This window comes from Chiloscyllium plagiosum, unplaced genomic scaffold (assembly GCF_037043375.1).
Source record: "Chiloscyllium plagiosum isolate Xiang-an unplaced genomic scaffold, Cpla_swu_hap1 HiC_scaffold_5, whole genome shotgun sequence".
In the NCBI taxonomy this organism is placed as follows: Eukaryota; Metazoa; Chordata; class Chondrichthyes; order Orectolobiformes; family Hemiscylliidae; genus Chiloscyllium; species Chiloscyllium plagiosum.
The window spans coordinates 13901813-13918650 of NW_028270143.1; the positions used below are offsets into that span (position 1 = coordinate 13901813).

Consider the following 16838-nt stretch of genomic DNA (forward strand, 5'->3'; position numbering starts at 1 on the left):
CACGCAGACACGGGGAGAATGTGAAACCTCCACATAGATAGTAGCTGAGGCAAGTATCGAACCCGGGTCCCTGGCACCATTAGGCAGCAGTGCTAACCAGAGCCACTGTGCCAACATAGGTCAAAGGTGAGTGGGAAAAGATTTTAAAAAGGGAGCTAAAGGCAACTTTCTCTCCCACACCCCCAGAGGGTGGCACATGCATAGAATGAGATAAAATAAAATACTGCAGATGCTGGAATCCAAAATGGACAGGCAGGAGGCTGGAAGAACACAGCAAGCCAGGCAGTATCAAGAGGTGGAAAGTTGATATTTCAGGTGTAACCCTTCTTCAGGGCTGGGGGGTTGGTGTGGGGGAAGCTGCAGATAAAGGGGGAGGCAGGGGCAGGGTAGTGAATTGGGGATAGGTGAAGACAGGTTGGTCAATAGGAGGAATGAATCTGGTTGGTGACAGGGAGCAGTGGAAGGAGGGGGGAAAGAGAGGCTGGGAAGGGAATCAGGGGATGGTAAGGGAGGTTTTGAAATTGGAGAACTCAAAATGTTGAGTCCTCCAGGCTGTAACCTGCCCAGGCGGAAGAGGTGTTTTCCTTCAACTTGTGGTTTGATTCGTTGTGGCAATGGAGGAGGCTAAGGATGGTCATGTCAGAAAGGGAGTGGGAAGGGGAATTGAAATAGGTGGTGACTGGAGGTCTGATCGGCCCCTACAGGCCTAGTTGAGATGCTTGGTGAACCGTTCCCCAAGTTTAATGTTTGGTCTCCCCAATGTAGAGACGACCACATTGGAAGCACCTGATGCTTAAACTAGGTTCACCTGCCTCTTTTCTAACCTTTGCCTCATCCGGAAGGACTGTTTAGAAGTGAGGGGGGTGGCATAGCAACAGGTTTTGCATCTTTTTCAGTTGCAGAAGGTACCTGGGGGGGTTCAATGGGTGAGAGTGGCACAAACAAGGACTGTCAAAGGGAACGGTCCTTGTGAAAGGCAGAGAGGGGTGGGGAGGGGAAGATGTTCTTGGTGGTGCGGTCTAGTTGGAGTTGGAAGTGTTTAAGGATGAGGAAACTGGTGGGGTAGTAGGAGAGGACAAGAGGAACTGCCTTTATTGAGTGTAGGGAGGGACATAGAGAGCAATGGAATGGGGAATGGAGGTGGTGCAACAAAGGCCTGTTTGGATGACAAAGGGAGGAAAAGCACGTTGTTAGAAATAGGTGGACATCTGGAATGTTCGCAAGGGGAATGTCTCCATGTCTGAGCAGATGTTGCAGAGGAATTAGGAGAATGGGATGGAGTTCTTGCAGGATACTGGGTGGGAGGAGATGTAGTCCAGGTAGTTAGGGGAGTCTGTAGGTTTGTAGTAAACATCCATCTGGAGACGGAAATGGAGAGGTCAAGAAAGGGGACAGAGGTGTCAGAGATGAACCAAGTGAATTTGAGGGCAGGGTGGAAGTTGTGAGCGAGAGGAATGGTGGAGGCTGGTATAATTGCAACATACCCATCCAGATGCCTTTTAAATATGAATAGGAAGGGTTTAAGAGGGGTATGGGGCAAATGCTGACAAATGGGACTAGGCTGGTTTAGGATATCTGGTCAGCATGGATATGTAGAATTAGATCTCAGATCAGCCATGAACTCAGATTTTTGGAATTGGCTCGAGTGGATAAATTGACCAATTGGTGTTTTGTAGATATGGTCACATGAAGTTGCTGTCTGATTTGTAGGTAATTAATAACATAATAAAATCAAGTCCCGCATCTACTGCAAAATTTGTCAAATCGCAAAATTCAGCTGTACACTAAGAAATTTAGTGACATTAGTTTACAGAGATGTCTTAACTTCAGTTGGCCATAATTCTCAATTTACACCTTCATGTTTTACTACTGGCACTAAAACAAAAATATCTTGACTAACATGTCTGAAAAGGATAGAGTAGAAACACATTGAAAACTTTTCAGTGTCAAGCCAAATAAAGTCACAGATTGTAACAAATTTCCAGACAACATTCTTGTTCTGTTGATATTTAGTGCACACAAAGTTGATCTCTGGGTTCCACTTTTGTCTAGCATGGTCCAGCTACATCCCACTGTTGACAATGGGGTGATGATATAACTTGGCACTGTGCCAATTATATTGGAAATCAGCAAAATCAAATGACTTATACGATCAAGAATTTAAAGTCTGACCAGATTTTGTCCTCAGCAGTGAAAAAATAAATTGGTTAATTACATCTAGTCAGACATTGGATGGGATTTTGCATTGAGGGTTTACTGTAAATGAAAACAGCTCACTTAGCAGAAGATCTTGATCTGTATAAAGGCAGCAAGCAACTGTTAATTCCACAATCAGATGCAAAGAGTTTTAATGAGTAGAGACTTTGAATCATGGAATGCCAAAGAGAAACTCAGACAATGTCAAAACAGGTGAAAAGTGAAATAATGTTGAGAGGTGGCGGGGGGAGGGGAGGGGAGGGTTGCATTAAAGAAATAAGATTGAACAGAAAGACTACAGACTTTTTTTGATTTAAATGGCTCTTGAAATTATTTAACCCTAAAGCAGTGAGATTCCACGCTTGTAAAAGTTGACGAAACAGGTCAGAGGAGTTTTGCAGAAGTGTTTAATATTGTTCCTGTAGTTAAATGGGCTCTTATACTGAAGTTGACAAGTTGTAGATTTTAATGGCACTTAATTCTGATCTCAGATGTGTGTATACCAATGTCTCACTGGTCAATGAAGTTTCCAGTGAAGAATCTAATCATTTCTAAATATTTGCTTTTTCAATACACGAAAGGTATTAAGGCCTTTCTGGACTTAGGATAATCTTCAAATTTTTCCAGATACCATCTGTAATGAGAAAAATAAAATACATTTTGAATGAATAAATACAAATTTCAAAACATTAACTTATTGAATTTCATTTCTGCAATCTAATAATATTGACTATTATTTTCTCCATTTCTGAAACAGTAAAGTCTGTGTTTGATTAAAGTTTATTAAATTAGTTTAAAGTCAGATAAAGATTGGTATTACCAATAGGTCATCGTTTTAAAAAAAATTATTTCTTGGGACATGTGTTGTTGTTTGGAGCAGTATTTATTGCTCATCTGTAACTGTTTTTTTTGTACTCCTGTTGCTGAAGGTATACCTTGTGCTGCCGAGGAGGCAGTTACTAGATTTTGATCCTGTAATTGTGAAGGAATGGCAATAGAGTTACAAGGGTGATGGGTGCTGGGGTTTTAGGGGTAGGGGGCAGAAGACACTTGCAAATTGTAGTGTTCCCATGCATCAACTGCTTTTGTCCTTCTAGGTGGTAGAGGTCGAGAATTTGGAAGGTGTTGTCAAAAGGAGCCTGGGTGCATTGCTGCAATGCATCTTGTGCACAGGTAGCTCTGTTGCCATTGGTGCATTGATGGTGGAGATAGTCAAATGATTAAATTGAAGGATGGGGTGTCAGTCAAGCAGCTGCTTCTCGGAGATGGGATCACATTGTCAGAATTATTATAACAATGATGGAGTCCACTCAGCCCAACATGTCTGCAACAGCAGTGGCATTGAAACCTGTTCCTCCACTTCCTCGAGTATTTTACGAGTGGTTTCTCCCTTTCTCCTCTGTCCAGTCCCCTTGTGAATTTAAACATCCTTGCCAGATTTCCTCTTAGCTTTTTATTCTGAACAGTCGACAGTCCTATGCTCTCCAACCCATTTTCACAATAGAAATGTTTCACCAGTATAACCATTCTCTAATACATCACCCTTTTTAAGTCATCTGGAACTTGATACAATACCAAATTGATTTCAAGTACAAGTTCAGCATAATTCCTTAGCTTTGCATTCTGTCCCTAAAGTCTACAGCACTGTATGCTTTATTAGCCACTCCTCACTAGTCCTGCCATATTTACTAACGTATGCAATATACACCAGATACCTTTGCTCCTGGATCTCATCCAGAATTATAGACTTTATTTTATATTGTCACTTCATATTTCTCTGCATTAAACATGAATCACTGCATATTTCTCTGCATTAAACATGAACCTGGTACCTGTACACCCACTTCAACTTGGTCCCCTTTGAAACTCCATACTAACTCCCAGTTCACAATGTTTCCAGGTTTCATATTATGTGTAACTTTTGAAATTGTTTCCTTGTACACCAAGGTTTAGGTCATTAATATATCAGAAAGCCTTGGAGATTGCTTCCATAAAACCTATAAACACAAGAAACATCCATTAGTCACTATTCTCAGTCTCCTGTAACTGATTTATAGTCCATTTTGCTACTGTTCCTTTTATTCTATGAGCTACAATGTTGATTACAAGTCTGTTGTGCAGCCCTGTAGCAAGTGCCTTGAGCAAGTCCACGTGCACTTCATCAGCACCATCACCAACCCTCTGTTTACCTCTTCAATTAAGGACAGTTAAATTAGTCAAACAATTCTTTAAGAAATTAGTGAGTGTGTCTGCAATTTCCAACCTCTCCCTTTATATCCTTAGATTCATCTCAAGCGGTCCCAGAGCCTTATTGACTTCAAATATAGAAAGCCTTATACAACACCTACTCCTTATCAATTTCAAACCCTTCAGCATCTAACATTCCTCCTAACATATCCTTGGTTGCACCTTCTTTAGTAAAAACAGATGTAAAGTACTCATTAGTAAGACATCTCTACCACTGCCTCAATTCGTAAATCTCTTTTGGTCCCCACTTGCTCTCACTCCTTTTACTATTTATTTGCTTACCAAAGACCTTTTACATTAGATACCACTTTTCATCATCTTTTGCTTTTCTACTTCCCTTCCCAACCTTAGATTTTCACTCTGGTTGGCCAAGTGGTTAAGCGGGAGGTTTTTGTTATTATTCATTCATGGGAATGTGAGCATCACCAACTAGGACAGAATTTATTGCCGATCCCTAATCCCAGAGGGCAGTTAAGAGTCAACCACATTACCGTGGGTCCAGAATCACATGTAGGCCAGATCAGGAAAGACAACAGTTTGCCTCCTTAAAGAAGAAAGGACAGATGGACCAGATAGGTTTTCCCTAACAATTGACCATGGTTTCATTGTCTTCATTAGACCCTTACTTCCAGATTATTATTGATTTCCAATTCCACTATCTGCCAAAACAGGTTTGAACCCAGGTCCCCAGAATGTTAACTGAATCTCAAGATTAATAGTCTCGTGATAACACCACAAGGCCATCACTTTCCTTATCTTGTGGCTGAGGAGTGCAATTAAGAAATTCACTTAAAATATTGAAGATCCAAATTAATGAATTGAACTAAACAAGATAGCTAGACTGGTGATGCTATGTAGCTGAAGTAGGTGAGTGCTGATGGATGAAAGTGCACAGTGCCCAATCTGCATCAAGTGTCACTGTTTGAGGAACTTCATCTCAGAGCTGACGAGTGGAGTCTGAGCTTCATTGCAGCACATCAGGGAGGAAGAGGGGACCTGAACCAAAAAAAAATTTTTTTTAAATGGAATGCAGATGCTGAAAACCTAAAAATCTCAGCAGGTCTGGCAATATCTGTGGAGAGAAAGCAGAGTCAACATTTCAGATCCAGTGAAACCTTTTCAGAACTGAGATACCCGGACACTGCTTTAAGAGGCACTGTCAAACCTTTGATTAATTACATCAAGTTTGGTCTGTGGTCAGGGACATTAACGTGCGACTATGCGAGGGGTTCTCCCTCCCAGTATGCACAAGGGTACAGACTCCACCAAAGACAGATCTCAAAGGCTGGGTTACCTCCCTAATGCCAAGCTTCAAAGACTTCTCTATAAAAACTGAAAGAACTGCGGATGCTGTAAATCAGAGACAAAAACAGAAGTTGCTGGACTGGAGCAGAAATCCTGAGGAAGGCTGTGAAACGTTAATGAATTTCTCTCCACAGATATGGCCAGATCTACTGAGCTTTTCCAGTAAGTTGTATTTTTGTTCAGGACATCTCTGGTGGGCTGAAGAACTCAAAGTGGGAGGGAGGGGTCCAGTTGTTATGGTCAAGTAGATACTAATGATATAATTAAAGACTATGAAAGAGGTTCTGCTAAAGAATTACAAGCAGCTAGGGGTTAAATTGAAAAGCAGAATCACTATGGTAATAATCTCTGGGCCATGCATTTACTCCTCTAATCATATTTAACCATATGCTAATTTGCACATTGCTCAGATTGGAATTCAAAGTTGGTGAGAGAGAAATGGGTTCCAATTTACAGGGAGTAAGCAGTAGTATTGGCAAAATGGAAAGCTATTTTGTTGGTACGGACTTCATTTTAAACATGCTGGGACCAGACTCCTGTTGAGCCGTATGCTAGGATTGTAGGCTGGACCTAAGTTAGTGAGGGGGAAAGAGTTCAAATGAAGAGAAAAGTTTTCAAAAATCAAAAAGAAATAAGATACCAGAGCAAACAGGTAGCAAAGAGGGGAATGAAAATCACAAAGTGTGACAGATAGGAATAAAAAATTATGCAGCAAAAATTAGAACCATAGTAAATAATAATGGCAAAAAGGCAACGTTTAGGGCTCTTTATCAGAATGTACTCAGCATTTGTAACAAAATGGATGTATTGATGCCATAAATAGTTTAGAACAGAGTAACAGAATAGAAATAAATGAATCCAACTTGAGAACTATGACAGAGATGTTGTTGCAGGACTGTGATCCAATCTGGGAACTCAATATTCAGAAGTTTTGATGGTCCGAAAGAATAGATGACAAAGAAATGGAGGGGAGGTAGCTTTGTTAATAAAGCATTGTATCAGTGTGGTGATATAAGTGTAACAGATGTGAAACCAGTTTGGATGAAAATAAGAAATAGCGAGGGTTACTGGTGGGAGTCATTCATAGATCCCCAGTAATTTGGCTTATTGTAGGATACAGTACAAACTGATAAATGAGGCATTTAAGGGAATTATTAAAATCACCCATGTCAATTATAGAGTCAGATGTACAGCACGGAAACAGAACTTTCAGTCCATTTAGTCAATGCTGACCAGATATTCTAACGTAATCTAGTCCATTTGCCAGCATTTGGCCGATATCCCTCCAAACCTTTCCTATTCATATACCCATCCAGATGCCTTCTAAAATGTTGTGATTGTGCCAGCCTCCACCACTTCCTCTGGCAGCTCATTCCATACACACACTACCCTCTGCGTGAAAAAGTTGCCCCTTAGGTCTCTTATATCTTTCCCCTCTCACCCTAAACCTATGCCCTCTAGTTCTGGACTTCCCTATTCTGGAGAAAAGACCATGGCTACTTACCTTATCTATGCCTCTCAGATTTTATAAACCATTGTAAGATCACCCCTCAACCCCCTAAGCTCCAGGGAAAGAAGTCTCAGCCAATCCTTAAAACTTAAACCTTCCAAACTTGAAAACATTCTGAAATATATTGGTCCTGACTGTCCCTTAGTACTGGGTGTGTCGATTATTGGACCAAAATGTAAAGGGGTCAGGAACAGAGTCATCCTGGCAGAAATCAAACTGGGCACCAGTGAGCAGGTTCCTCTCGTCCAAGTTTCCCTTGATATCACTGTCAACAACACCTTCCACCACATTTTATTCATTGAAAGGGAATGAGGACATTACTGCCTCGGCCAGCAATTATTACCATCCTTATTTTCCCTGGAGAAGGTAATAACAAGGTGCTTTTTTGAACCACTGTAGTTGGTGGTGTAAAGGAATACCCATAGTGCTGTTAGGCAGTTCCAGGTTCAGTCCCAGCAACACTGAAATAACAATGTTAAAAATCACACAACACCAGGTTATAGTCCAACAGGTTTAATTGGAAGCACACTAGCTTTCAGAGCGACGCTCCTTCATCAGGTGATTGTGAGCGTCGCTCCGAAAGCTAGTGTGCTTCCAATTAAATCTGTTGGACTATAACCTGGTGTTGTGTGATTTTTAACTTTGTACACCCCAGTCCAACACCGGCATCTCCAAATCATGACTACTATAGAAATATAGTTACACTTCAATGCTAAAACCTACACTGGCACATTGATTTGACCAAAACATTATAAATGGGCAATTAAGGGTTAACATCAACTTGCATAACTTTAGAAAATTCAGAAGGACAATGAGGCAATCATTGGGATATTCGTCAAATATTGATCTAACAGTTCCTTTAATATGAGCTCTGTCACAATACTTCCATGCTCGATTGAGAGCTTTTTTAAATCCTTTTAAAAAAAGCTTTCCTTCAATCTCTTAGAATAATTTCAATCCCAAGGAAATAATTGTGAAGTTAAAAATTTCATAATTTTAAATCCCTTTGTCGGTCCTTCTGCTGCAGTTGAAGTAATCTCAGAACCTTTGGTATAACCTCATAACAGTTTCTCATCCTTGACATCAGTGAGGTATGGATGCTTTCAGCAGCTTCAGGTGTCCATTCTAATATGAGGTACTGAAACCAAATGTAGCTTAACTAAAGTTCCGAACATACACATGGAAATTGCAAACATACTCCTGGTCTCCAGCTCATCTGCAAACTAGGCTTCTAAAAAGACCACAAGACTAGGGTAGAAGTAGGCCATTCAGCCCTATTAAGTCTGTTCTGCCATTCAATGAAAAAGTTTGCTTCCTGCCTGTCTGTCTTCCCCATAAAAAAAAGTCTGTTTATCTTTGGGTGTACATAACACAGGCTCAACTGCCCTCAGTAGTAAACTGATGCACTCCCCACAGGAGAATTTCTTCCATATGTCTTAAACACATAATCCATTATTCTGAGATTGTGCCCTCTGGTCCTAGATTCTCCTGCAAGGGGAGAGAGAATCTCTCCACATCCACCTTGTCAAGTCCCCTAAAAATCTTGAGATTCTTTTAAATTCCAAAGATCCCAGGCCCAACCTACACAAGTTCTCCTCATAAGATATCCCTTTGTACCCAGTATCGGTCTAGTGAACCTTCTCTGGACTATGTCCAATGCCAGTGTAACTTTCTTTAGATTAGGGGGACCAAACCTGTTCATAGTATTCCAGCTGTGGTCTGGATTAGAGCCTTGTCTAGTTTTAGCCAAATCTCCCTACTTTTATATTCCATCCTCTTTGACATGAAGGCCAACATTCCATTTGCCTTCACCATTACCCAGTGAACTTGTATGATAGCTTTTTGTGATTTATTCCAAATTGCTGTTCTGCAGTCTTTCACAATTTAATATTCAGTTCCACTAATTCTGCCAAATTGCACAACTTCACATTTTTCAATACTATATTCCATCTGCCAATCTTTTTTCCACTCACTTAACCTGACTATATCATTCTGAGCACTCTTAGTATCATCCTTACTACTTGTTCTTCCCACTTATTTCTGGATCATCCACAAAATGGCGAGAGTACATTCACTTTTCTCATCCAAGTCATTAGCCGCTGTGTTCAAGAACTCAGAAAAGGCTCGGGAGAACCAAAGTTGCGTCTTCCCCTTTGTAGATCCACCTACTATTGCATCCCTCTACCATGTTGGAAGTAAATGTGAATTAAACAACAGACTGGATACTGAATTTATCTTGAACCTTACCGGTGATGTTGTGTCGCCCGAGCTGAAAGAATGAAAAATCCAAATACAGCAAATGCTGCACTAGGCAATGACCAGCAAGCTATGGCAAACCCAGTCCATTCTATTATTTCTCCAAGGAAGTTAGCGCCAGACACATATTCAAACATTCCCCCTTTAAAACACCAGAGAAATTTTTGATCACAAAAAAATAATTAAACTTTCTTACAGGCTGAACAGATCTTGTTCTATAAAAATCACTCACCATGTGGGATCTTATATCCTGTTTCATTAGGTTTTCGTAGTTTTCGGAGTATATGGTCAGAATGTAGGTTCACCAATAGTCCAAAAAACCAGAGTGCAAAGCCTAAAAATAAAGAGGTTGCAGTTAATAAGTGCTTCCTTAGTTCTCTCAACTGTTTAAATAAGGTTTCTTCCAGGCGCTCTGGTTTCTTCCCACAATCCAAAAAGGTGGTGGATTGGCCATGCTAAATTGCCCATAGTGTTCAGGGATGCATAGGTTAGATGCATTAGTCAGGAGTACGTACAGGGGAATGGGTCTGGGTGGGATACCCTGAGTCTGGATCAATGGTGCTGGAAGAGCACAGCAGTTCAGGCAGCATCGAGGAGCTTCAGCAAAATCGACGTTTCGGGCAAAAGCCCTTCATCAGGAATAAAGGCAGAGAGCCTGAAGTGTGGAGAGATAAGCTAGGGGAGGGTGGGGGTGGGGAGAGAGTAGCAGAGAGTACAATGGGTGAGTGGGGGAGGAGATGAAGGTGATAGGTCAGGGAGGAGAGGGTGGAGTGGTTAGGTGGAAAAGGAGCTAGGCAGGTCGGACAAGTCAAGTGGACTGGAAGTTTGAAACTAGGATGAGGTGGGGGAAGGGGAAATGAGGAAGCTGTTGAAGTCCATATCGATGCCCTGGGGTTGAAGTGTTCCGAGGCGGAAGATGAGGCGTTCTTCCTCCAGGCGTCTGGCGGTGAGGGAGCGGCGGTGAAGGAGGCCCAGGACCTGCATGTCCTCGGCAGAGTGGGAGGGGGAGTTGAAATGTTGGGCCACGGGGCGGTTTGGTTGATTGGTGCGGGTGTCTCGGAGATGTTCCCTAAAGCGCTCTGCTAGGAGGCGCCCAGTCTCCCCAATGTAGAGGAGACCGCATCGGGAGCAACGGATACAGTAAATGATATTAGTGGATGTGCAGGTAAAATTTTGATGGATATGGAAGGCTCCTTTAGGGCCTTGGATAGAGGTGAGGGAGGTGGTGTGGACACAGGTTTTACAGTTCCTGCGGTGTCAGGGGAAAGTGCCAGGATGTGAGGGTGGGTCGTAGGGGGGCGTGGACCTGACCAGGTAGTCACGGAGGGAACGGTCTTTGCGGAAGGCGGAAAGGGGTGGGGAGGGAAATATATCCCTGGTGGTGGGGTCTTTTTGGAGGTGGCGGAAATGTCGGCGGATGATTTGGTTTATGCGGAGGTTTATAGGGTGGAAGGTGAGCACCGGGGGCGTTCGGAGGCGGTGTGAACTTGCTGAGCTGAAGGGCCTGTTTCCACACTGTAGGGTTTCTATGATTCTGAGTCAACTAGTGTGGTGCTGGAAAAGCACAGCCAGTCAGGCAGCATCCAAGGAGCAGGAGAATCAACGTTTCGTGCAAAAGGAATGAAGCTTTTGCCCAAAATGTCAATTTTCCTGCTCCTCAGATGCTGCCTGACTGGCTGTGCTTTTCCAGCACCACACTTTTTGACTGACCTCCAGCAATCGGCAGTACTCACTCTCACACAGTGTTTAAAGTTTGTTTGTTTTACAACAATGAAAAGTCGAAAGAAAATGCAGAAGAATTGTACCAGGTATGAAGCAAAGTAAACTATAATTTACAAGTATTTATGAAGTTGAACAAAGTTCTATTGGTAGTGTCACTTCAGTAAATCTAGGAATGGTACAGGTAGAAATTTTAAATTGTCTTGGAGGTGGACTAGAATTTCCTAGAAAAACACAGGTAGTCCGTGGAAACAGCTCCATCTGAAAGTTCCCCTCCAAATCACACACCATCCAAAGTTTGAACAATATCACATTCCTTCATTGTTGCTGGATCAAAATGCAGGAAATCCTCACAGCACTATGGACATACCTAAATCCATGTACTGCAGTGGTTTGGGAAGGCAACTCACGATTACTTTCTCAGGGCAATTAGAAAATGAGAAATTGCTAGCCCAGCCAGTGATGCCCACATCCCATGAAATCAGAAAGTCATATACAATCTCTCAAAGCTGCATCACTAGAGTATTCATAGCAAATCTTCTACCTCAAGTCCACTCTCCCTTTTCTCCCCATACTCTCCAATTTCTTGAGACCAAAATCCCTCTATTTCAGCCTGAAGCATGTTCAATGACAGAACAATATGCTGGAATTAGGAAGGATTCACAACCCCGAGTGAAAAAAAAGTCCTAAATTATTGTCCTTTTGCTTAAGGCTGAACCAGAGTTTGCCCAACGGGATAAACAACCAGAATATAATCCCAGGCTCCTTCAGAATCTAGGTTTCCATACATACAATCTCCTCTTATTCTTAGAATATATTTAATCATAGGACAATCCCTACATTCCAAATGACAGCTTTATAAGCCTTGCTGTACTATTCCCAATGTGCATCCTTCCTAAAATCGTGGCTAAATCTGCACACAGTATTCTGCCTTCTTGATTGTTTGATGCACCTGAACACAAACTTCCTATGTTCTGAGTGCAAAAAACATTCCAATTCCACTGAACATCAACATTTAAAATGTTTTATGCCTCTTTAAAAGTTACATTCTAATTGTAGTGATGATTTGAAGATGCCGGTGTTGGACTGGGGTGTACAAAGTTACAAAATCACACAACACCAGGTTATAGTCCGACAGGTTTAATTGGAAGCACAAGCTTTCAGAGCTCCACAACCACCTGATGAAGGAGCGTCGCTCCGAAAGTTAGTGCTTCCAATTAAACCTGTTGGACCATAACCTGGTGTTGTGTGATTTGTAACATTCTTCTAAAGTGACTAACCTTGCACTTCATAACATTACTAGAATTGAGGCTAACCTCAGGATCAATGAAAGTGAAGTTAAAAGTATTAATATTAGCATAGAGTCATGGAGCATGGAAACAGACCCTTTAGTCCAACCAGTCCATGCCAAAGAATCCCAAACTAAACTAGTCCCACCTGCCTGCTCCTGGTCTACATCCCTCCAAAGCTTTTCTATTCATATATCCATCCAAATGTTTATTAAACATAGTAATTTTTAACCCACCTCCTCAGGAAGTTCATTCCACACATGAACTACCCTCAGTGTAAAAAAAAAAATGCCTCCAGATCTTTTTTAAAATCTCATCTTAAATGTGCCTCCTAGTCTTGAAATTCCCTATCTTAGGGAGAAAATACACTGGGCTAAAATCCAACAAATCTCCAGGTGAGCATGGCCTACATCCTTGGTGTTTAAAAGAGAATGAACACTAGACAGACCAGACAGACAGACTCCTGTTGAATAATTTATTCATTTGAGAATCTAACTAGTTTGGTTGATAAAAGAGAGAGAATCAATCAACACACATACTTGGACTTCCAAAAGGCATTCGATGTTATCATCATACAAAAGGTTAATCCACAGGATACTGCATGTGAGGAGAAAGTGAGTACTGCAGATGCTAGAGATCAGAGTCGAAACGTGTGGCGCTGGAAGAGCACAGCAGCTCAGGCAGCACCTGAGGGGGAGAATCGACATTTCGGCCATATGCTCTTCAATCTGGAACATTCCTGACAAAGGGCTTATGTCCTAAACGTCGATTCTCCTGCTCCTCGGATGCTGCCACCCTGACCTGCAGTGCTTTTCCAGCGCCACACTTTGATGACAAGGGTAATGCATATGACTTACTTTGGTCGGGATAGATTCACATGGATAGAGAATTGCTTAACAGATAGGAATCAAGAGACTTAGGATAAATAATATCTAGGCAGCTCAATACAGTGGAAAAGCCGCCAGGTGGAGTACAATGCGGCAAAGTGTAAGTTTATTTACTTTGCCTGTGAGAAATTTTTTTTAAAAGAAGGTGTGGAACTTATAAATAATAATATTCAAATCAATTCAGCTTTACATGTTCAAGGAAGACAATGTTAGCATGCAAGTATAACAAACAATAAGGAATGCAAAAGGAAAGTTGGCCTTTACTATAAGTGGATCATAGAGTTAGAGATGGACAGTAGAAGACTTAAAAAAGGTTATGCTATATTTGTTCAGGCTTTGGTAAGATCACACCTAGAATATTGCACATAGCTTTGGTCTCCATATTTAAGAATGGACATACTTCCATTGAAGGTGATAGAGTTGATGTTCAAAAGTGCCTGGGATGAGAGAATTGGCCAATAAGGGGTGACTGAGCAGGTTAGGTCTATTATCTTTGCAGTTCCAAAGAATGAGGAGATTGCACAGGCAGGTGGAGTTGAAGCACAAGATTACCCACGATTGTATTGAATGGTGCAGCTAATCCAATTTTGGGGGATTGGGTACCACTCCATTGGCCATCTTGTTCACTGTTTACTTAGCCTGTTTTTTTCTCTTTGCAAGCTCAGTTCCTGACAGCTTAAATGCCCACCTACTTTATATCATCAATAAACATTGTATATAACTGAAGCCCCAAAACTGCCAACTTGAAAGCACCCTGTTTATTCACTCTTTGCTTATTTATTATTGTAATGTGTACCAGGATACAGTGAAAAGTATTGTTTTGCATGCTAACCACATAAATCATACTTTACCATAAGTACAAAGGTGCAGAGAAAGATCAACTCTAATACAGGATGGAACCATTCACAAGTCTGATAACAAAAAGGGAGTAACTCTTAGTTACAATTAATCAATCCTACATCCAAACTGATATATACACAACTCTACAAGCCCTTATTTCATGCACTAACACTTTTATGTGGCATCTTATAGAACGAAAATCAAACAAACTTCATATCCTGGTGCCGGTTTATCTCGTCAACTCATTCCATCCTGAAAGTTCCTAAATAATTTGTCAAACACACTTTTCCTTTTGCAGTTTGTCTGCTCCGCCCAGTTTATAAAATGAACTCTTCTAGTTAGACCAGAAGGTGGCTATCCTCATCCATCTAACACCAAGTGGGCCCTGGAGAAACAACTAGAGACTATCACATACAAGCTGGTGCTTAGCCTTAACATTCAAAAATAAGAACCCAAAACATTGCAAAGATGGAACTTGGAGATGCTTGGTGTTGAAAATACCAGAGCAAACATTTCCAGTGTGGAATCAGAATGCTGAAAGGTGCTCCTGCTTTAAAATAACACTTCTTATGGTATGCTACCACCAGCAGTGAAGAGCTGCATTGACCTAGCATTCCCCTGTTTATTTCTCAATTACAGAGAAGGGCATAGTGCATGAGGGAGAGGGAGCAAAGTGGAGATGGGCCTTTACAGATGCTGCATTTAGAAATGCAAGAGGTAAGAAGCTATAAATCAGTGAGGTTTTACGGTCCCTGACAGTTGGAGAAGACAGAGTCATGCGCTGTACAACATAGAACAGACCCTTGAGGCCAACTCATCCATGCTGACAGATATCCTAAATTAATCTAATCCCATTTGCCAGCACCCGGCCCATATTCCTCTTAACCCTTCCTATTCATATACCCATCCAGATGCTTTTTAAAATGTTGTAATTGTACCAGTTTCCACCACTTCCTCTGGCAGCTCGTTCCACATACAAATCCCCCTAAGCATGAAACAACTGCCCCTTAGGTCCCTTTTAAATCTTTCCCTTCTCTCCTTAAACCTATGCCCTTGAGTTTTGGACTCTCCCACCCAAATGGAAAACAAACCTTGGCTATTCACCCTATCCAAGCCCCTCATGATTTTATAAACCTCCTTAAAGGTCATCCCTCAGCCTCTAACGCTCCAGGGAAATAGCCCCAGCCTAGTCAGCCTCTCCCTATAGCTCAAAGCCTCCAGCCCTAGCGGTCATCCCATTTTCCAACCCCACCTGCCCCTGCACCACCTCCACCCCCCCCTTCAAAGCAGAATGCTCTGAGACACAATATAATTTTACCTCCATCGTTATTCCAGGCTCTGGAGGGAGAGAGAACAATTGCCCATGTGCACAGACACACAGTTAATGCTCTTCTCTGAAGGAAGAGTTTCTCAATGAACTATATAACCATTTTATAGGGAGGAGCATTCAAATAAGGCAGCATACATATTAATTGTGTGACCGTTACAATCAATGATTGTTAACTGGATTCATACAATAGATACTTTCCCCCCTTGTTAGCTGACCTCGTATACTGAATGCTTCCAATGTTGTTAAATGGCTCTACATAATGACTGCTTTTCCACCTTGTTAACTCATTACCCTTGCCTTCAGCACCCCATTGTTAACTGCAAGTTCTTATCTGATCTGAGTTATGCTCAGCTGAACCTCTTGTTTCACAAACCTCAACTTAACTCTTTCCCTGCCTGCTTATAGCAACATCCTTGTAAATCTTTTCTGAACCCTTTCACAACATCCTTCCTAAAGCAGGGAGACCAAATTGAATGCAGTATTTCAAAAATTGCCTAACCAATGTCCTCTATAGCTACAATATGACCTCCCAACTTCTCCACTCAATGCACTGACTAATAAAGGCAAGCATACCACATCATAACCTCCGTCAGATTACACATTCCAGTGACTGGCTTTTAGAATCAAACAGTATGACTCAGAACTTCTGATGGGCATTACTGTAGTAGACTGGAGCTGCACTTTGGAACCACACGAGACACAACAGAATGAATTTGACTGGAATTGCCTTGGAAACAAGCTTCCAATAGGCTGCATGGTGGCTCAGTGTTTAGCACTGCTGTCTCAATTCCAGGGACACAGGTTTGATTCTACCCTCGGGCAACATCGCGTGAAGTTTCATTGTTATACCCATGTCTGTATGGGTTTCCACTGGATGGTCTGGTTTCCTCCAACAGTCCAAAGATTGGCAGGTTAGGTGGGCTGGCCATGCTAAATTGCACCATAGTGACCAAGGATTTACAGGCTGGGTGGATTCGCCATGGTAGTGGTGGGGCTACAGGAAGAGGGTGGAAGGATGGGTTTGGGTAGAATGCTCTTTGGAGAGTTAGTGCAGACTCAATGGAATGACCTCTATCTCTGCTGTCGGGATTCTATGATTCAATTGCACGATCCTGATCTCCAAGGGAGAGTCAGACACTTTAGATGTCTGACTTAATTACCTTAATGGTTACCAAGGAAAATTTGGAAATTTAAAAGCCTAAATCCTGTTTTAAAAAAAAAAGTCATCCCACAATGCTTCACTGATCACTCCTTGACGA

The 16838-nt window shown here is 41.8% G+C and overlaps 1 protein-coding gene across 1 annotated transcript in view; it reads right to left on the reverse strand.

Annotated features, from left to right (window-relative positions):
* Positions 1-1777: 1777 nt before the first annotated feature.
* The window catches only part of srd5a1 (steroid-5-alpha-reductase, alpha polypeptide 1 (3-oxo-5 alpha-steroid delta 4-dehydrogenase alpha 1)), a 31328-nt gene continuing 16267 nt past the window's right edge, over positions 1778-16838 (reverse strand). The window contains exons 3-5 of the mRNA XM_043689629.2: positions 9747-9848; positions 9506-9656; positions 1778-2830 (exon numbers count right to left, since the gene is read on the reverse strand). Of these exons, the coding sequence (XP_043545564.2) occupies positions 2764-2830; positions 9506-9656; positions 9747-9848 (320 nt within the window). The 3' untranslated portion in view covers positions 1778-2763. The remainder of the gene's footprint in view (positions 2831-9505; positions 9657-9746; positions 9849-16838) is intronic.